This window comes from Megachile rotundata, chromosome 1 (assembly GCF_050947335.1).
Source record: "Megachile rotundata isolate GNS110a chromosome 1, iyMegRotu1, whole genome shotgun sequence".
NCBI classification, from domain to species: domain Eukaryota; kingdom Metazoa; phylum Arthropoda; class Insecta; order Hymenoptera; family Megachilidae; genus Megachile; species Megachile rotundata.
The window spans coordinates 24,693,739-24,709,680 of record NC_134983.1 but is presented as its reverse complement, the minus strand read 5'-3'; the positions used below and the strand labels follow the sequence as shown (position 1 = coordinate 24,709,680).

At 39.1% G+C, this 15,942-nt stretch overlaps 1 protein-coding gene across 4 annotated transcripts in view; it reads right to left on the bottom strand.

The window, feature by feature from the left end:
- Window positions 1-15,932, bottom strand: part of LOC100883499 (cadherin EGF LAG seven-pass G-type receptor 1) — a 47,590-nt gene extending 31,658 nt beyond the window's left edge. The window contains exons 1-3 of one of the 4 annotated variants that reach the window (XM_076532965.1): window positions 15,499-15,911; window positions 15,006-15,427; window positions 12,044-12,241 (exon numbers count right to left, since the gene is read on the bottom strand). In XM_076532965.1, the coding sequence (XP_076389080.1) occupies window positions 12,044-12,222 (179 nt within the window). In that variant the 5' untranslated portion in view covers window positions 12,223-12,241; window positions 15,006-15,427; window positions 15,499-15,911. The other 3 variants (XM_012298797.2, XM_012298795.2, XM_012298792.2) reach the window with 3 other exon arrangements.
- Between the last annotated feature and the right edge of the window lie 10 nt (window positions 15,933-15,942).

The following is a 15,942-nucleotide window of genomic DNA, read 5'->3' as shown; positions in this document are numbered from 1 at the left end:
TGGAATGTTTAAATGGCCAATGACGTAATCCATTAGAGAAACGAGTGACGCGTAGGTAAAGTTTATGGACGGCAAACGAAGGAAAAGGTTGCTGACGCGTTGCAATAACCTGCGCGATAGAAAAGGCAATATCGATAAAAATGCTGAAAACTTTATTCGCTGGAATAGTAAAAATATCGCTCGCCTCATTTTACTTTCAACATCCCTTGAACAATTTCTAAATCGAAAACTCGATGTTTCGATTCGCTCGACGAACATGGAACGCGATTAAAAAAAACTATATTTCGTTATAGTTTTTCTATATTGCCAGAGCTACTCTTTTCCTTCGATATTTACGCGCTTTCATCTTCCATGACGCGCGCGTTTATTTTTTGGCAAAGTCGTAAAAGCAAAAAGGGTCGAAGTTTGCCCGTTAAAACACGATCGAACAAAGGACGATATAGTCTGCGATGGAAAATGTAAATTCGAAAATAATTTTGAAAATAATTAAACTTCGTGTATCTTTGAATATGTACTTTATTAGAAACGAAGTGCCCTAAGCTACGTAGAAGCGTTGCAGGTCGCGCATCGAAAACTAGGATGACGCTAATATTAACCCTTTGACTGGTAACAACGCCTATAGGCGTTCGACTTATTCTCCGTAACACTGACTTGGAGATATTCTTAAGCAATTAATAACGCGCGCTATTAAAACGGCAAAAACTCGTAAAGAAGAACCGTTTCGATGAATTTCGAAGCTATTTTAGACACCGTATTCTCCTTACTTGCGACCGGCTCGTAACGGGATGATTAAATCGTTCGATATTTCGCAAAAGTACGGATAAATTGATAGAAATCTCGTGTCGACGCCTAAACGCGTTAATTGCCAAGGCGTCCATACGTTTAAAAAGGGCAAGGTTAACGGAAAGATAATTTATCGATTAGAGACAACGATAAATCGTCGAATTTATTGGATAAATTAGGAAATAAGAGAAAGCGAAACGCGTCCACGGAATAGCTACTAAATAACAGGATTTTGTTCGGCGAAACCTGGATTAGTTCGGAGATTTGGCGTACAACCGAGTTATTCGAGCCAAGAAACTTCCTCGCCATAGGATTCCGTACACCTAACAAGTATCTTTACCCCCCATTAATTTCTCTGTTTTACGCTCTCTGTATTATCTAGATTTCGCCTTCGCCGCACAAAAAAGCCTTTCCGACGAGAAACATTAACCGAGAGACGCATCGCAATTTTAACGAAATTTTAACGCGTTTCGCGCCACATCTGTCATCCCGTTAAACTCGTTTAACCACTGTGACAAATTTTAGTATTCGGATTTAAAATGACAATTTCGAGGAAAAAAAATGAACTATAATCATACATACGTAACCGCGTAGTCTGTTTGGAAGAAGAGAGTAGTATCGCGTCTCTGACGAAAAATTGATCAACGTTTGAGAGATTTCGTTGAAATAGGTGCGATTAAATTTTACGCGATTCGAACCTATACGATTCGATTCGACTCTACGCGATTCCGTTTGACGCGATTCGATTCGACGCGGCTACGGTGAAAATTCGCGTACGCGCTCGAACACGATATCGTACAGTTTGATTATTAGATCATTTTCTTTTATTATCCAATTTCGCGTTAGATTATTCGGGGATGTTTGAAAACGAAAGAAATAAGAAATGTCGAAACTTTGGTAAATGTAACATCTCGACTCGAAGAGTAATAACTTGTTTTTACGATACACCGAATCATTTGAATCGAATACCTTATTGTTAGCGGAACTCGTTCTATACGTTCATAGCTTTTTCATTGTTCGCGTTCCGTGTCGTCATTTTGTAGCGGATCATTACAGGAGTACCTTGTTATAAATTTTATAGAGAAGAACCGACTCGGAAAAAATGTAACGCTAACGAGCGTTACGGAGCGACAGCGCTCCGAAAGCCGAAAAGTCTAAACCGAACAAACCGGTCGATGCGTTGGAAAATATTCATTACGCGGAATTAATTATCGCATATTAATGTATCAAATATTTACCGTAAAACTTTTTTTCCAACATTTTCAAATAATTGAAAATCGATTATTTTGTAATAAATGTAACGATAATTAAATGATCCGTTTCGGAAGAAACGGTAGAGAACAGGACCGTAAGAAATATGAAATTTTTCAATCACCGTGGCTCGGAGAGAGATCTTTCGGATCCCGAGCGTATAATCGAATGGAGCAGCGGCTCTTTCTCCTAAGCCTCTTACGTTCATTCGGGAACAAAAATCACAGACGACGTTTCAAGAGGAAAAAGATAGGTAAGAGAAGCACCGGCTTCCTCTCCTGAGGTTTTCAAAGCCATTACTCTCCTTTACTCGGCGCAAGTTCGCGCGAAAGCAAAGAAAGTGCACCGAGAATCGATCAATTGGGAATCGGAACTTTTAACGGAAGAGGGAAGGAAAGATAGCAAAGTTCAAGATCGAGAAGTTTTTGTTATCTCCGGTATCGCTGTTTCCTTGTCACCCGGAGAGAGCCAACAGATTGCCTCTTTAACTCTGATTCCGAGTTAATTCGCACTTAATTCGGTTTTAACGAAGACCTGTTCAACTCGCGGAACGGACCGTGCTCTTTTCTCTGTTCGTTCGCGTTATCAACGAACGAACTTTCGTTCCGCCGAGTCAAAGCATTATGGAAAACGTTCGCTCTTTCTTTCGGTGCTCCGTGTCGAAAACACTAAAGCCGCATTCTGTCCACAAATTCTGCGGAACATCATCGATCATCGAGGAACGTTTCTATTTCCGGCAGCGACTGGTCCACGCCAGATTGGGCAACGTTTAATTAGTGAAATTAAGTGAAAATAGGAATTCTCGGTAAATTATACGGTACGTGTCTCTGGTGCGCTATTATTATGCGGAAGCAGCCTCGCGAACTCATCTTCCCCTCGGAATTAAATTATTGATTTCGGACAAGGGATGCGAGCTCTCGGACAAAATAATTTCAGCATAAATGCAGCTTCGAACATATTCATGCTCAGCTACGACCAAGAATAAAAAGACTGGACAAAATGAAGCATTAAATTTTATATCGATGCAAATATCGAAGCGTATGCGCGTCAAATGAAAATATCGGAATTTATCATAAATCGCGGACTCCGCATCGCTCGGTATTATATCATTTCGTCGACTAGTTGTTTATTTTTTCGCATACTGCAGGAAACGTCGAATCGAATTTCTATCGATTATAATCTTTTGGTAATTTTATCGAAGCACGATCGTTGACACGAAATATGTACGGCATAAACGAGCAGATCGATTTACTTGGCATTATTAACATTTGTATTTCGTTAATTTTTCTCTTCGGCAAAGATTCGCAAACGCGTTAAACGATGAGCGAGTAATTTATTTCCGCAGAAAGTAATTGCCTGCGAATGATTTATCGAATTTGAAGTTAATTAAAATGTTAGCAAAATGGTGTGCGCGCACCTCGACGAGATAAAGAATCGCTTTCGTTGTTCGAAGAAGGTGCGATTAACGTGTTTCGAGAGTAGTAGAAAGTCGACAGTCGACGTCGTGCAAGCTTGAAGATAATTTGAAAGCGCCAAAGGAATCGCGTACCAATGCAGTTATTTGCGCGGAGCCGTCTGCAAACGAACCAGTGTTACCGAGGAGCACCATTTCGAGAAGGTCGCTAATGTCGATTGCTCTGCTCGTTCCTAAACGTACAACCACGCGTTCATTTCCTGCCTCGTGTTTTCAAATAAACATTAACTTACCGCAACGAAGGTAGTTTGCACGGTGCATCAATTATTTTCGGACGCGTTAACACGCTTCCCCTTCCTTTTCCTTACGTTGCACCACCTCTAATAATCTAATATTAGATAATATTATTATCTCGAATCTATTATCTCGAATATTTCCAGTTATAATTCATTTATTTCATTATAAATGTAATATAATAATTTATTTGGTAAAACGTTACTAAACAATTACTAGCTTTCGGTCGTCCAAAGAGAAAAATTAAAATATCTTTTTCAAATTGATTAGAACAGTTTCGATCGATTTCGATGTCAAAATTTCACCGTCGATTCGCATTTACAAAGAACAAGTTCTTCGAAAAAAATGATTAACAACACGAGCAAGTAGTATTAGTCGATAATTGTCGACCGACTGTTCGAACTAATAAAATGGCCAAGAAAATAATGTAGAAAATTAGAATTTAATTAACTGACGAAACAGCTGGTCGTAGTCGAATAATATTATATGTTACCCAACGACGTACATGCGCTCGATTATAATTTTCGTCAACGACACCGTCATACGCGCACGAACGTACGGATATACCGACACGCGAGAATATAACAACCATGGTTTCCCATTATTGGATAGGGCAACGCGAATCGATCACCGACGCCGATTTTCACCTTCAGTCATGGAAATTCATCGTTAACTATCCGTGGCTGTAACGACGTCTTAATTTCTTCGCGTAATAAAGTCCTGCCGGACGTGAAAAATTATTACCTACGATCCCAGGAATACGAGAACTTTGAAAAGAAGAACAAAATGAAATTTAATTACCTTCGATGGTGATTTAATTAAAGATACTTCAAAGCGACGGAAAAGAGATACCTACATTAAGAGAAACAGTAAATCGAGGCGTTGATAAATTAACTTTTCAGCGAAAAGAACCGAAGCTTTTTCTCCTATGCGTTTTTCTATTTTTCCGATTTTTATTACCTTTTACACGGTTATGTAAATTCTGCGAATAATAACGCGTTTACATTGATTTCCAGTAACGATAACTAAATTAATGAATCAATACATAAATTTCAAAATAGAATTTTCGATTTCCAACTAAATAGTTGGAAGACTTTAAATGCGTAAAACATTATCTGTAAAATGTGTGACTAACCGACGCGACACAAGTAAGAAATGCCACACACCTAAATATCCAAGTGTTCGCTGTTCAAGATACTTTATGATTCGCAACGCTGCTATCTTGCCGTCCGAGTATTTGTCTACTCCGAATTTAAAATGGGAAACGTTATCGCTGAAACTAAAATTTATCTTGGTTTTCCGTTTTTAGTTGGAAAAAAATGAACGACCTGACCTTTGATAACAAACGGTTTCGTATAATTGGCAGCGAAAGGAAACGGGTGTGGACGTAAATGAAAGAAACGTTAACCGAGGGCGGTAAATGAAATTCGTTCGTAGAAGGTTTAGCTGAATGAAAAATTGTTTGAAACGTTTGTTAGGTGTAACGTTTCGATATTTGAAATATCGATTTCAATCCTATTCCAATGAAACGATAAAAAGAAAGCAACGTTGGTATCGGGAATTTTAGTAATTCCTTTTCCGCGTTAATAGAGGAAGCGTGCAGAGCGCATACGATTAGGTAGATATACGAATTTGTCTCGTAACGTGAATCCGATGATCGATTTACAAAGCGGCTCTTTGATAATTCGATTCGAACTGTCGCGTTCCAATCTATCGATCTATGATATTAGTTACGCTATTAATAGAGCCACGATAAAATGTACATCGGCCCGATCTATCTTCTATTAATTCGACGAAGCGATCGAATTTCGAGCAAATATTCCGATCTATCCTACTTGGTGCGCGTTGAATTCGCTGTAAAATTAAACTCGATAGCCTGCGATAGAGGTTGACCGATGCCCGTGTCTGCGCACGAGTCGGCAATTAGACAAACATTCGTCAGTTTTGCCCATTATTTTCTCCGCGCGCAACCTCTCTGATTCTTTCGCCCGTGAATTTCGCGTTTTGCACCTTTTCTACGACGACTCTTTCGTTTAACGTCAAACTGATTAATTAATTTTTTCGAGCGACGAGCTATTTCGAAATAGATAACGTGTCCGTATATGTATTTTGATCGCGAGACAATACCTCCGGGTAATCGTCGCACGGACAACTTTGATAACGATTGTACGATAGCTCGTGACTCTCGAAGGAAAGTAATATCGTGCTAGAAAATAGATTTTCTATTTTTTCGATATTTTGCAGAAACGCGAACCTCTTAAACGTTAACCTCTTTACGGAGAAGGCAAGAAAGAGGATACATTGGACAATAAGCTTTTGCAAACCGTATCGAATTCCGGTAAACATTCTTAGGGCAAAGAAATTGAATTTTCTGCAGGTCGGGCTGCAACCGATTCTATCAGATGTAACGGAAGCGTAACGACATTGACCGGACTATAGGAACGTCACAGCGAACTTTAACCTCGTTAAAGATAACGCGAAAATCAAGTTAAACGACCCTCACTATTTACCCCTTCTCGCGAAGCGACACGCTGCACGACGCGCTTAATTACAAGCCACTCTGCCGATTTACCGTTCCTAGCGTCAACTCTGCTTAACGTAATTTTTTGTTTAACATAATTTGCTTTTCACGGTATCGCGTTACGTCGCCGACTTTTTCGCGGCGAAGCTATTCATCGATTAACAGAGATAGCTACTCGATAAAGGACAATGGCTCGGTTTTCGAGCTAACTGCGCCGACACCTAAATGTCTAAATGTCTGCTGCTTCTTTTATTTCGTAATATATTGCCAAGCCATTTACAAAAATGATTAGTTTAATAAGTTCGAACGGTTTACAAGTTCTGAAATGAATTGACAGCCTCGCGACGTATTAACGATCGTACTAATATTTAAACCCTCGATTATGCGAAAAAAGCTCGATTATGAATCGTCGAGGCTACTCTCGTCGTTCGAATAACGATCTTTTTATGCATGTTCGTAGCATCTCGGTATCCCTCCTTTTCATAAATCAATAACATCCCCAAACAATCGAATTAATACGAAGTAAGGATTCTTTAAAAAGCGTTTCGTTTCGAACAAGTTCGTGTTTCGAAGAGATCCTCGTAAATCGTAGGATGATCGAGTCGGTGGAAAATTTTCGAAAGAAGTAATTGGTAGGATTAGGTAAAATACCGAGATTTCATCGCAGCATCCAGATTAAAGAGAAATACTTAAGATAAGTGGAAGTGGAGAGGGAAGAAAAACAAGAGCACTGATTCCGAGGATGAAGAACCTAACCGACATTTCATTTCACTCTGCTCCTCTCTAGACTGCGTTCCAGATTTCCATGACGTATGCAGCGTGATAAAGTACACTTAACCTGGGCTCTTTTTGTTCCCCCTTGGAGCATTCCAAGTAACACACCGGGGGGCATTTTTTTCTTTGAATTTTAAAATATCCCAACAGCCGACACGACCCAGATGCAGCGTGCACCTGAGCGTCGCTGCTCTAATTGAAACGCGATCCAAAGATAATCCGTACCGGATCCACGCTTTATAGAAAACTCGAACACACGCTTTTTAAACTGAAAAGCTTCGCGGTTAAACTTTTGATTCGTAAGAAGTTTTCTCTGTATTCAGAAAAATCCTGCCAACTTTTATGTTATTAAAAGATTTGTTAAGTCGACACGAACGGTCGCTCTCTACGTCCGAGCAAGTAGTTTATTCGTAGTCGAACGCTATTCAATTTCTATTACTCACGCCCTTCCTCCTACAGATAATCGCGATTGGATGTAGCAGACTGATAATCCGGCAAATTTCCAAACGAGCGACCACATAATTCATAGGTACACGTTATTCCGTGTGGCCGGCTACAATCCTCTCGATCATCCGTTTCAACGCGAGAGAATGTCCATTTCTCTTCTATTCGCCTATTTACGCGATCGAATCGTGCCAAGACGCGAATATCGCTACTCGTATCGTTCGACAATACGATATCCGAACACGGACAACGTTTTAAACTTCTGACGAACCTTCGATCGATTTCGATCCATTATAATTCTACATAATAAAAATTCTTTCGATTCGTTGGTCTTTCCGAATCGAGAGCGTGTTATAGGCTGGTAGACTGTACCTTAATTAACCGCGGAAATCAACGAGACGTAAATGTAGTCGAGAAGCCATCGTTTCTAGTTTGTAAGTTACCTCGACAGTTCAGCAACGATAAGAAAGTTTCGCCGTACTTCCCGAAATTTGCGTTGCGCGCTGGATCATGCCATTAGTCGATTATATTATTCATGATAGATTACCTTAGACGCAGAGGAAGTTTGTGTCATCTACGTGTATCCATTACTCACGCTTGTCAGAAATTTCTTTACGTCGACATTGCTATTCGTAGCTCGCTTCGCGCTAAACTGAATTATTGGCTGAAAGTTTCGACAACGAACGTATTCGCCTAGCAAATCGAATAAGAAATTTTTCAAAGTAAACAATCCGACGGGATTTGATCGGATAAATGGCGTGTATGCCATATTAATTCGAAGCTTAAAATTTCATCGCTGTTTCATTAATATTCTAGATGCAAAATAGCTGGTTGTCAGTTACACAACCGGACAATGTAGAGAACAGAGAAAATCGCGTATTGTTGCTCGACAGACTTCTATCGACGGATTCCGCAACGAAGGCTACCGATAATTTCATACATTTTAGGGAAAATACATGATTTCCGCAATAATATGGCGTTAATTCGACGAATTTCGATCGATTCGAAGCGAACCATATAATACTGCACCGTAAATAGCGATCGACTAAAATCTACAGTTTTCAACGATTCTAAACTTTCGTTTCATTATTTTTCGAACTATACGATTCGCTTATTCTCTCATGGTCGAACGTATAAAATGCAACGAACGAAAAAAAAGAAATTATTCTTTAGAATTTAGAAGATGTAGTAAACCGAATGAATTTGCGGTCGAACAAGAAACGAAATAAAACGGAATGATTCAATTGCCTTCAACTGTTGAGAAATAATCGCGTTACCGCAATTACGATGATAATTCGATATCAGACAATAACGTATCCAGCGAAACGTATCGGCTCGAATCTACTCGACGCGAATGTAACGCTTCGATTTCCCAGTTTGATATACTGGTAGGCAGCTTCTGTGAAATTTTATGTCGAATTTTGCGATACGAAATATTACCGATTATCTATATGCTAGTTTGATCGTTTAAACGTATCGTATGGAAGGAGTAGTAATAAAGAGCGAAAGACTTTTAATGATATTCGGAATCGAAAAAATTATAAAGCGTCTAAAGCGTTTAAAATTATTATCCGGAAATTTAACCGTCATAAAACGATCGAAAGGACAATCTGCATTGTACGAGTTTTTTGTTCGCCTTCTTCTCGGGATCCTTCAGCCGTGTTCATCTTTTTTCTCTGGTAAAAAGTTAATTACCGTTAGTTACAACGTGTCCCGCGTAGCTTATATAGGGGCTTCTAATGAAAGCCTTAGGACGGCCTTAATAAAGCGCCTACAAGATATCAAGGAAAAGTGTCTCTCGTCCTAAAAATTCCGAAGATTCTATCTCGCCTGAACAACGAGCGAACCCCGTCAACGTTAAAGGAGACTTTCTTGCAGACTAATTTAATTATACATATACCGATTCGGTAAAAAGGTTTCGAACAGAATTACCCGAGTTTCTAAAGTAGCTACAATCGTTAACGTCCCCGACACGATGCCTTTCTTCCCTTCCTTTTTTTCTTTCATTTCGTTTAAAAGCAACCGATAAATAAATCTAAAACGACCAAAGGTTGAACAAATGGAATCTATCCTACATATTTCCACGCCCCGCCCTTTTACATTTCGATCCGACGATGCAACGTCGAGGTGTAGCTAGGAAATTTTTATTAACGTTTTATCGCGATCGACCCTTCCCCGTCGAACGAAATCCGTCCGAGTAAGAGCAAGAAAATTTGAAGAAAATAAAATGTTGCGCGAATAGCTGTTCGTTTCGTTAGCAACGTACAACGATATCCTTTAGGATACGAGGAAAATATGTAAACGAAGAAAGCTCTTTAAAGGAAACGAAGAATTTCGAAGAACAAGGACGCGACGGACGTCGTTGCCAAAGCGCCTTGAAATCTTATCGAACAACAGAAACGGAAGTAAATCGAGGTAGAAAGTTAAAACCAGCCGACTTTGCTATTCTTTGCTATCTGTAAGTGGACCTTAAACTGATTTAACGTAGTCGAATAGCTTCTCTTACGACTCACTGTTCGTTGATATAATCCAATTATTTATCGTTTCGTCGTTTTATAATCGTTTTATAACGATCGAAAGCTTCGAAGCAAGCGCAATTGAAAACGCAGGTGAACGCGGGTGAACTAGTCGGTTTGGAATAAGAAACGAATTTGATATTTTCTATGTACGTAGACGTTTTCACGTGTACGGAAAGCGGAAGAACGATAAAATTAATTAAGTCGCGGTGAAATCAGCGAAGAGCAAACGGTTGAAAATACTGTGTCCTTTGAAATTTCTATTACACGCTTATTGCTAGACAAGCTGGCAACAACGACTGTCCGACCAACGTCGAAGAAGAAAGAAGGTACTCGTGCTTTTCCATTTCCCTTCAATTTCCGTCAACGGCTACTTCCTTTATAAAGTTTTCAACCGTTTCTCCAGCCTTATTGTAAAGTATCACCGAAAAGATTGTGCATCTGACGCGCGTTAAACCGATCGGAAAGTAATCGAATTTTCTGAATGTTCGTACTCGCAAAATAAGCAGAAGATGTTCCGAAAAGTAAGAAAGATGTCTAATAATAATAACGAGATAACTATTATATTATTATAATAGTATATTCGAAATATTTGATTTGAAAGGACTTTGAGGAAGTTTGGGTGAACGCGACGATTAACGAGGAAACACGAGGTATCTGCAATTAACGAGAATACTCGAAACAAAGAAGCTCGAACATCGTCCGAGCAATTAATTGGCCATTCATTGGCTCGAACGGTGGCTTTGCGTCTGTAATTTGTAGCCCAGCGAATAGAAAAGAGAAGAGTCACGCGTCGAACAATCGGTTGTCCAGTGAAATCGATCGCTGTCTCGAGTACTTATCGTTTAACCCGTTGCCACGAAATGTCGGACCATGCTCGTCTTCTACCCGTAATAACGACAATTCGATTCGCTTTTCTCCCTTGCCAATGTTCCAGCAATTCGATTACCGATTCGACTAATTTTAAATTACCTAACCCGTATAAAACACGGTCTTCTTCTTTTCTATTCTCTGTCTGCGTATACCGGCTAAAAAAAATGACAAATTTATATTTCGAGATATTCCAACAGAAAACATCATTTTCGTACTAATTATTTTGTTGATTTTTCGATTATGTAAGTGCCGAAATACACGAAGAGTAAATAAAAATATGTGAACATAATATTAACGCGTAAAAAAAATGTTTTAGTTGGCATGAGTTTGTGGAAGAAGCGACAAGAGGTAATTTGTGTATCTGTAACATGTAGTGCCTATCTGCATATTCTCGATTCGCATCCGTATCCTTTTACCGATCACGAGTAAATTGCGCATAGTTACGCTGTAGGACTACGCGGAAAGGTTTTAATGGAACGAGGACGCTCCGCTTCGTTTCATCCCCTTGACACTTAGCGGTAACTTATGTAACAGACATTAACATAGGAAGTCCATGTTTTTCTCAATGGTCAAACTGTATTATTAGGTTGGCTAATAAATTTACGTTTCTCGCCTTTCAGTCGCGCGAACCCATCTATGTACAATATTTCTTTCGAGCATATTTACTATTTTACCGAATCGACTCGGACATCGCAGCGATCGCTCGAATAATCGTATATATGTATATAATTGTAGGTAGGAAATCTAATTTTAGAAACGAATCGGTGCTTATATCTTTTGGTTTTCAGCCAAAAAGGAAAAATCGAAAATCGTTGTATGCTGACATGTATCACGAAACATTGGAATAATAAATACAAAGGAATGATAGGTCGATACGTTATCGGTTTCATAAAATTACGACGATAATGATAAGGAATTATGATTTGATTTGGTAGAAACGGCAAGTATTCGAAGGTTTGTGCGCAGGAAAGCAGGTACCCTCGAATACCGAGCGAAAGCTCGATATTTCAAATGTTTCTTTTGAAAACATAAATCCACGTAAAAGGGTCGAAAGAGTAGAAATTTTCACGATGAGAGGAAGAATCGTTAAAGGAAATATGGAAAGGGTTGGAACTGTTTCGGGGTTATCGTGTCCCGTTTATCGACGACGCTAATAAATTTGTCTAGACTTACCTATAGGTAATGAAGGCGAAAACTAGAGCAACCAGGGACAAACTTCCGCCCAAAACGACGATCAGACTCAAAACGCCGTCCTGATCGAACGAGTTGCCGATTCCTGGGGACATTCCATTGCCGAGTCCACCGTTCGATTGAGGAAACCCGTGGATCGCTCCCGTGTAAAGCGTCTCCATTTCTTCGTTACATTCGCATCTATAATTGCACGTTAACGAGACAAGAAATAAAGTTGTTACACATTAAATTCACACGATGGCTAACCACATCGAATCTTTCGGACGAACCGGTGGCTTTAAAAGTAACGTAAAATAACACTTACAATCTCGAGATTAGCGTTAACAGGAAATAACTTGGTTAATATGGTCGATGTCGAAGTAGGAAAAGTTACGCTCGAATCGATCGCATAAAACTATCGCTCTTGATTCTACTACTTACGATAGTACATTACATCGATTCTTAACGTAATGTACTATTAATTAATTATACTTGAAACAACATTGTTGGCTGCATACATATTTCTTTCGATACTGCTATTGTATTTCAATGATACACGTTGGTACGTTGAAACGTTCAAACGAACAAACTCACCGTCGAACCGATAATTCATTCCCCTCTAACGGATTATTACATACATTAAGTATTAATTCTCTAATTTAATATTCTGATTTGCCGTTTCAAATTCCTGCTATTCGTAATTGTCTATCGGAACAAACGAAATTTGTAACGTCGATCACTGTTACTGTATATCAGAATACGTATTAAAAGTTTTATTTTCACGAATGTTTGTGTTCGAACGAACGAGGAAAAGTAGAAAAAATGCGTTAAGTGGATAAAAGATAGGATCTTCGTTCGATTATTTGAACCTTAGCTCCCAAATATAATCGGCTTAGAGAACGTGAAGGGCTTTGATTTATGATTTCTATAGGAAGCAGCAGGGAACATGGAACGACGATTAAGATTTATACTCTCTCTTTCTCTCTCTATTGTATTTCGCGTACAAATCAGCCCAATTATTGCTATTTTATCTTACTAACTTTTTCTTGTAATAACGAACAATTCGTCGTTACGTTTCGCGGATCGAACAACGATAAAATTAGTACAAAGAATTTCATGATTTCACGAAACGCGCGTAGAACGTATAGATTCCAATTTTCCGATAAAAGCAATGATTTAATTATCGGAGAAATTCGAGCCGTTTCGATAATCATTCGAAACGTTTAGTTCTCTTAGTGATCGTAATGACTCGATAACTAGGTACATTTTGAAACTTCATAACTCCTTTTCTGTCAATTCGACCACATAAAAGTTTGACAAAACAATACTTGCGGTATATCAACTCGAAGCTTGAAACTTTTCCATACAAATTCTTAATAACAATTTGTTATTTGGGAAAAAAGCATCTGATCTATTACTATGTAATACAATTCTGTATGTAAGATATTATCATTAGTATAAGAAGATCTTTTTATTTTTAACTAGACTTTAATGAAACTTGTAGTTTCGTTATTGGATCGTGTGAAAGTTCGGATTTTCAGAAATCGGTTTGTCAGTTACGATCTAATCGTTCGAGAGAAAAATTCTATAAGTTGTTAGTTATAGTATAAGTAGACATTCGTACAGTCGATGAAACGCGGTACAAATTCTTTCGGAATTGACCTCTAACGGCGATCGATAGTCGTTCGATAACGGAAGATGAAATAAGTTGAAATCGAAGTGGAAGCAGACGAACTGAAAGTTTCATTTATTTTTTTTTCTTGCTCCGATAACTAGCGGAGAAAATGAAATTTGTTACGGAGCCTCGAGTATCACGGGGGGGAAGAGCAAATTGAAACAGGCCTGGTAATTTCCTGTAAAGAGGTGAATCAAAATGGCGCTCGACACTAGTAGCCGCAAATTGCGGCCATCCTTCGCGAAACTTGCCAGCAATACGAGACATTTGTAGCTACGTGTAATCAGCATTAACCGAGCAATTCTACCAAGAGAGTACGATATGAAAACGAAATACGATATTATCTTAGGTTACAGGGGTAATCGAATCGATAATCGATTTTTAATCTCATATTTTTTCATCGAAAGCGCATTTTCTTCTTGTTTTTACCGATGCACGCTAAATTCGATATTTCAGACTTTCGGTATCTGAATAGAGACGAACAGGTTACGATTAGAGCAATAATTGTACCGCTGAAATGAACGAAACTCGATAGTTGTATCGTTTTTCGAAAAATCGTTGATAGAAAGAGTACAACGACCGACGCGACGATGTTCCATCGCACTTTTTTCTATCCAGTTTCCACATGGATTCGGTGGTACTCGTTAAATGCGATGACCTTATCGTATCGGTTTCCGGTTCGATTCGCGAGAATGCTCGTTACCGTTTACGAATAAACACCCGATGTCGGTGCATGCTTCCTTTTTTTTTTTTTTTTTCTGCTGACACTTAATGGTTCCACCGATACTCGAATCTCGACCATTTGTAATAACGAAGCTAGCGTACTTTTACCGGCACGTATTCAACAATTTTTCTCTTCTCCCTTTCCTGCGATTTATCGTTAAGCGGTGTACACTACGTTGTTTCGTCTACCGCATTTCGCGGTAACAAATTAATTATTGTGGCTATCGATTCAACAGCCACTTTCTACATGTATACGTTATTTAGGTCATAATTTAGTTTAAAAATCTTTCTACAAAGTCAAATAATAGGTACATATATATTTACAAACATTTATGTATAAAATCTACATAATACATTATGTATTACATATTACTATGCGAGTATACCGATATACATACTTATGTATAAGTAGAAATACTTTAGGATTTTGAACGATACCGCCCTACTAATTCGTTAAGCAAAGAAACGATGCACATACGTTATTTGCTTTAGTAAAACCTCAATATGTGGTCGTTTCACAACTGTATACCGAAAGAGAATGAAACGCCATACAGTCGGAAGACTTACCCTACGAAGCAGAACGTCTCCGACGAAGGATATTCGAGCAGAACGGTTATCGCATGATTCCATGGATCGTTTGACGTTTCCTTGGAGCAACCACGTGTCGACACGCACACGTGCTCCGTAGGAAAGCGATCGCGCGTTTTTCGCGATCGAATTTTAAACGGTGCCCTTGATGGGATGGGATAGGACGGGATGGGATGGAATGAAATAGGATCAGATGGGACAAGCACCACGCGTTATTTCACATTTCCAGTATGCACTACGACCGCGTCGACAACCCCGACGGTATTTGCTAGTTCCGATACCGGTCGTCGAGATCGATCGGTTTCGCGAGTAACCTCGATGCACGATCGCTTTCGTTTTCCCTCGGAGGTCAGCATGCGACCAAAGTACACGCGAGTACCGGTATATCTGAAAATTCCCACCTGCCAACAATCGTTACCGCATTTAATCGTCTTTGTCACCGCTTTTCATTCACCGATTATTCATAATTTACCTGTTGAGTAACGACAGATTTTTATCGCGATACACGATATACTCCCTTTTTGTTAATGTTTCATCGACCTTTCCGTTTTAAGTCCCACCACCCCCCGGTACAATTAAACTAACAAACTACGAACGTAACATTTGCTTTGTTGCTAATTAAATCGGTGATGCCGATACTTTGATCGATCAGCCGTTTCGGTATCAGCACTAACACGCTAAGTGAAATACGTAGATTTTTGTCGTTTCAGATTCGACCAAATAAATACTTGCATTTCTTTATAGTAGAAGTCAACTTGTAAATTATGACACTCTACTATGTAATGCGAAACATTCTATAAACGGGTTAGAAACAATAGTTTTATTAGAATCGGTTAAACGCGTGTTCATCCACACTGTTTAACAAAATCTCACGGAAAAATGAAATACGTACGAACTGGACGAGCGACGGCGCTGA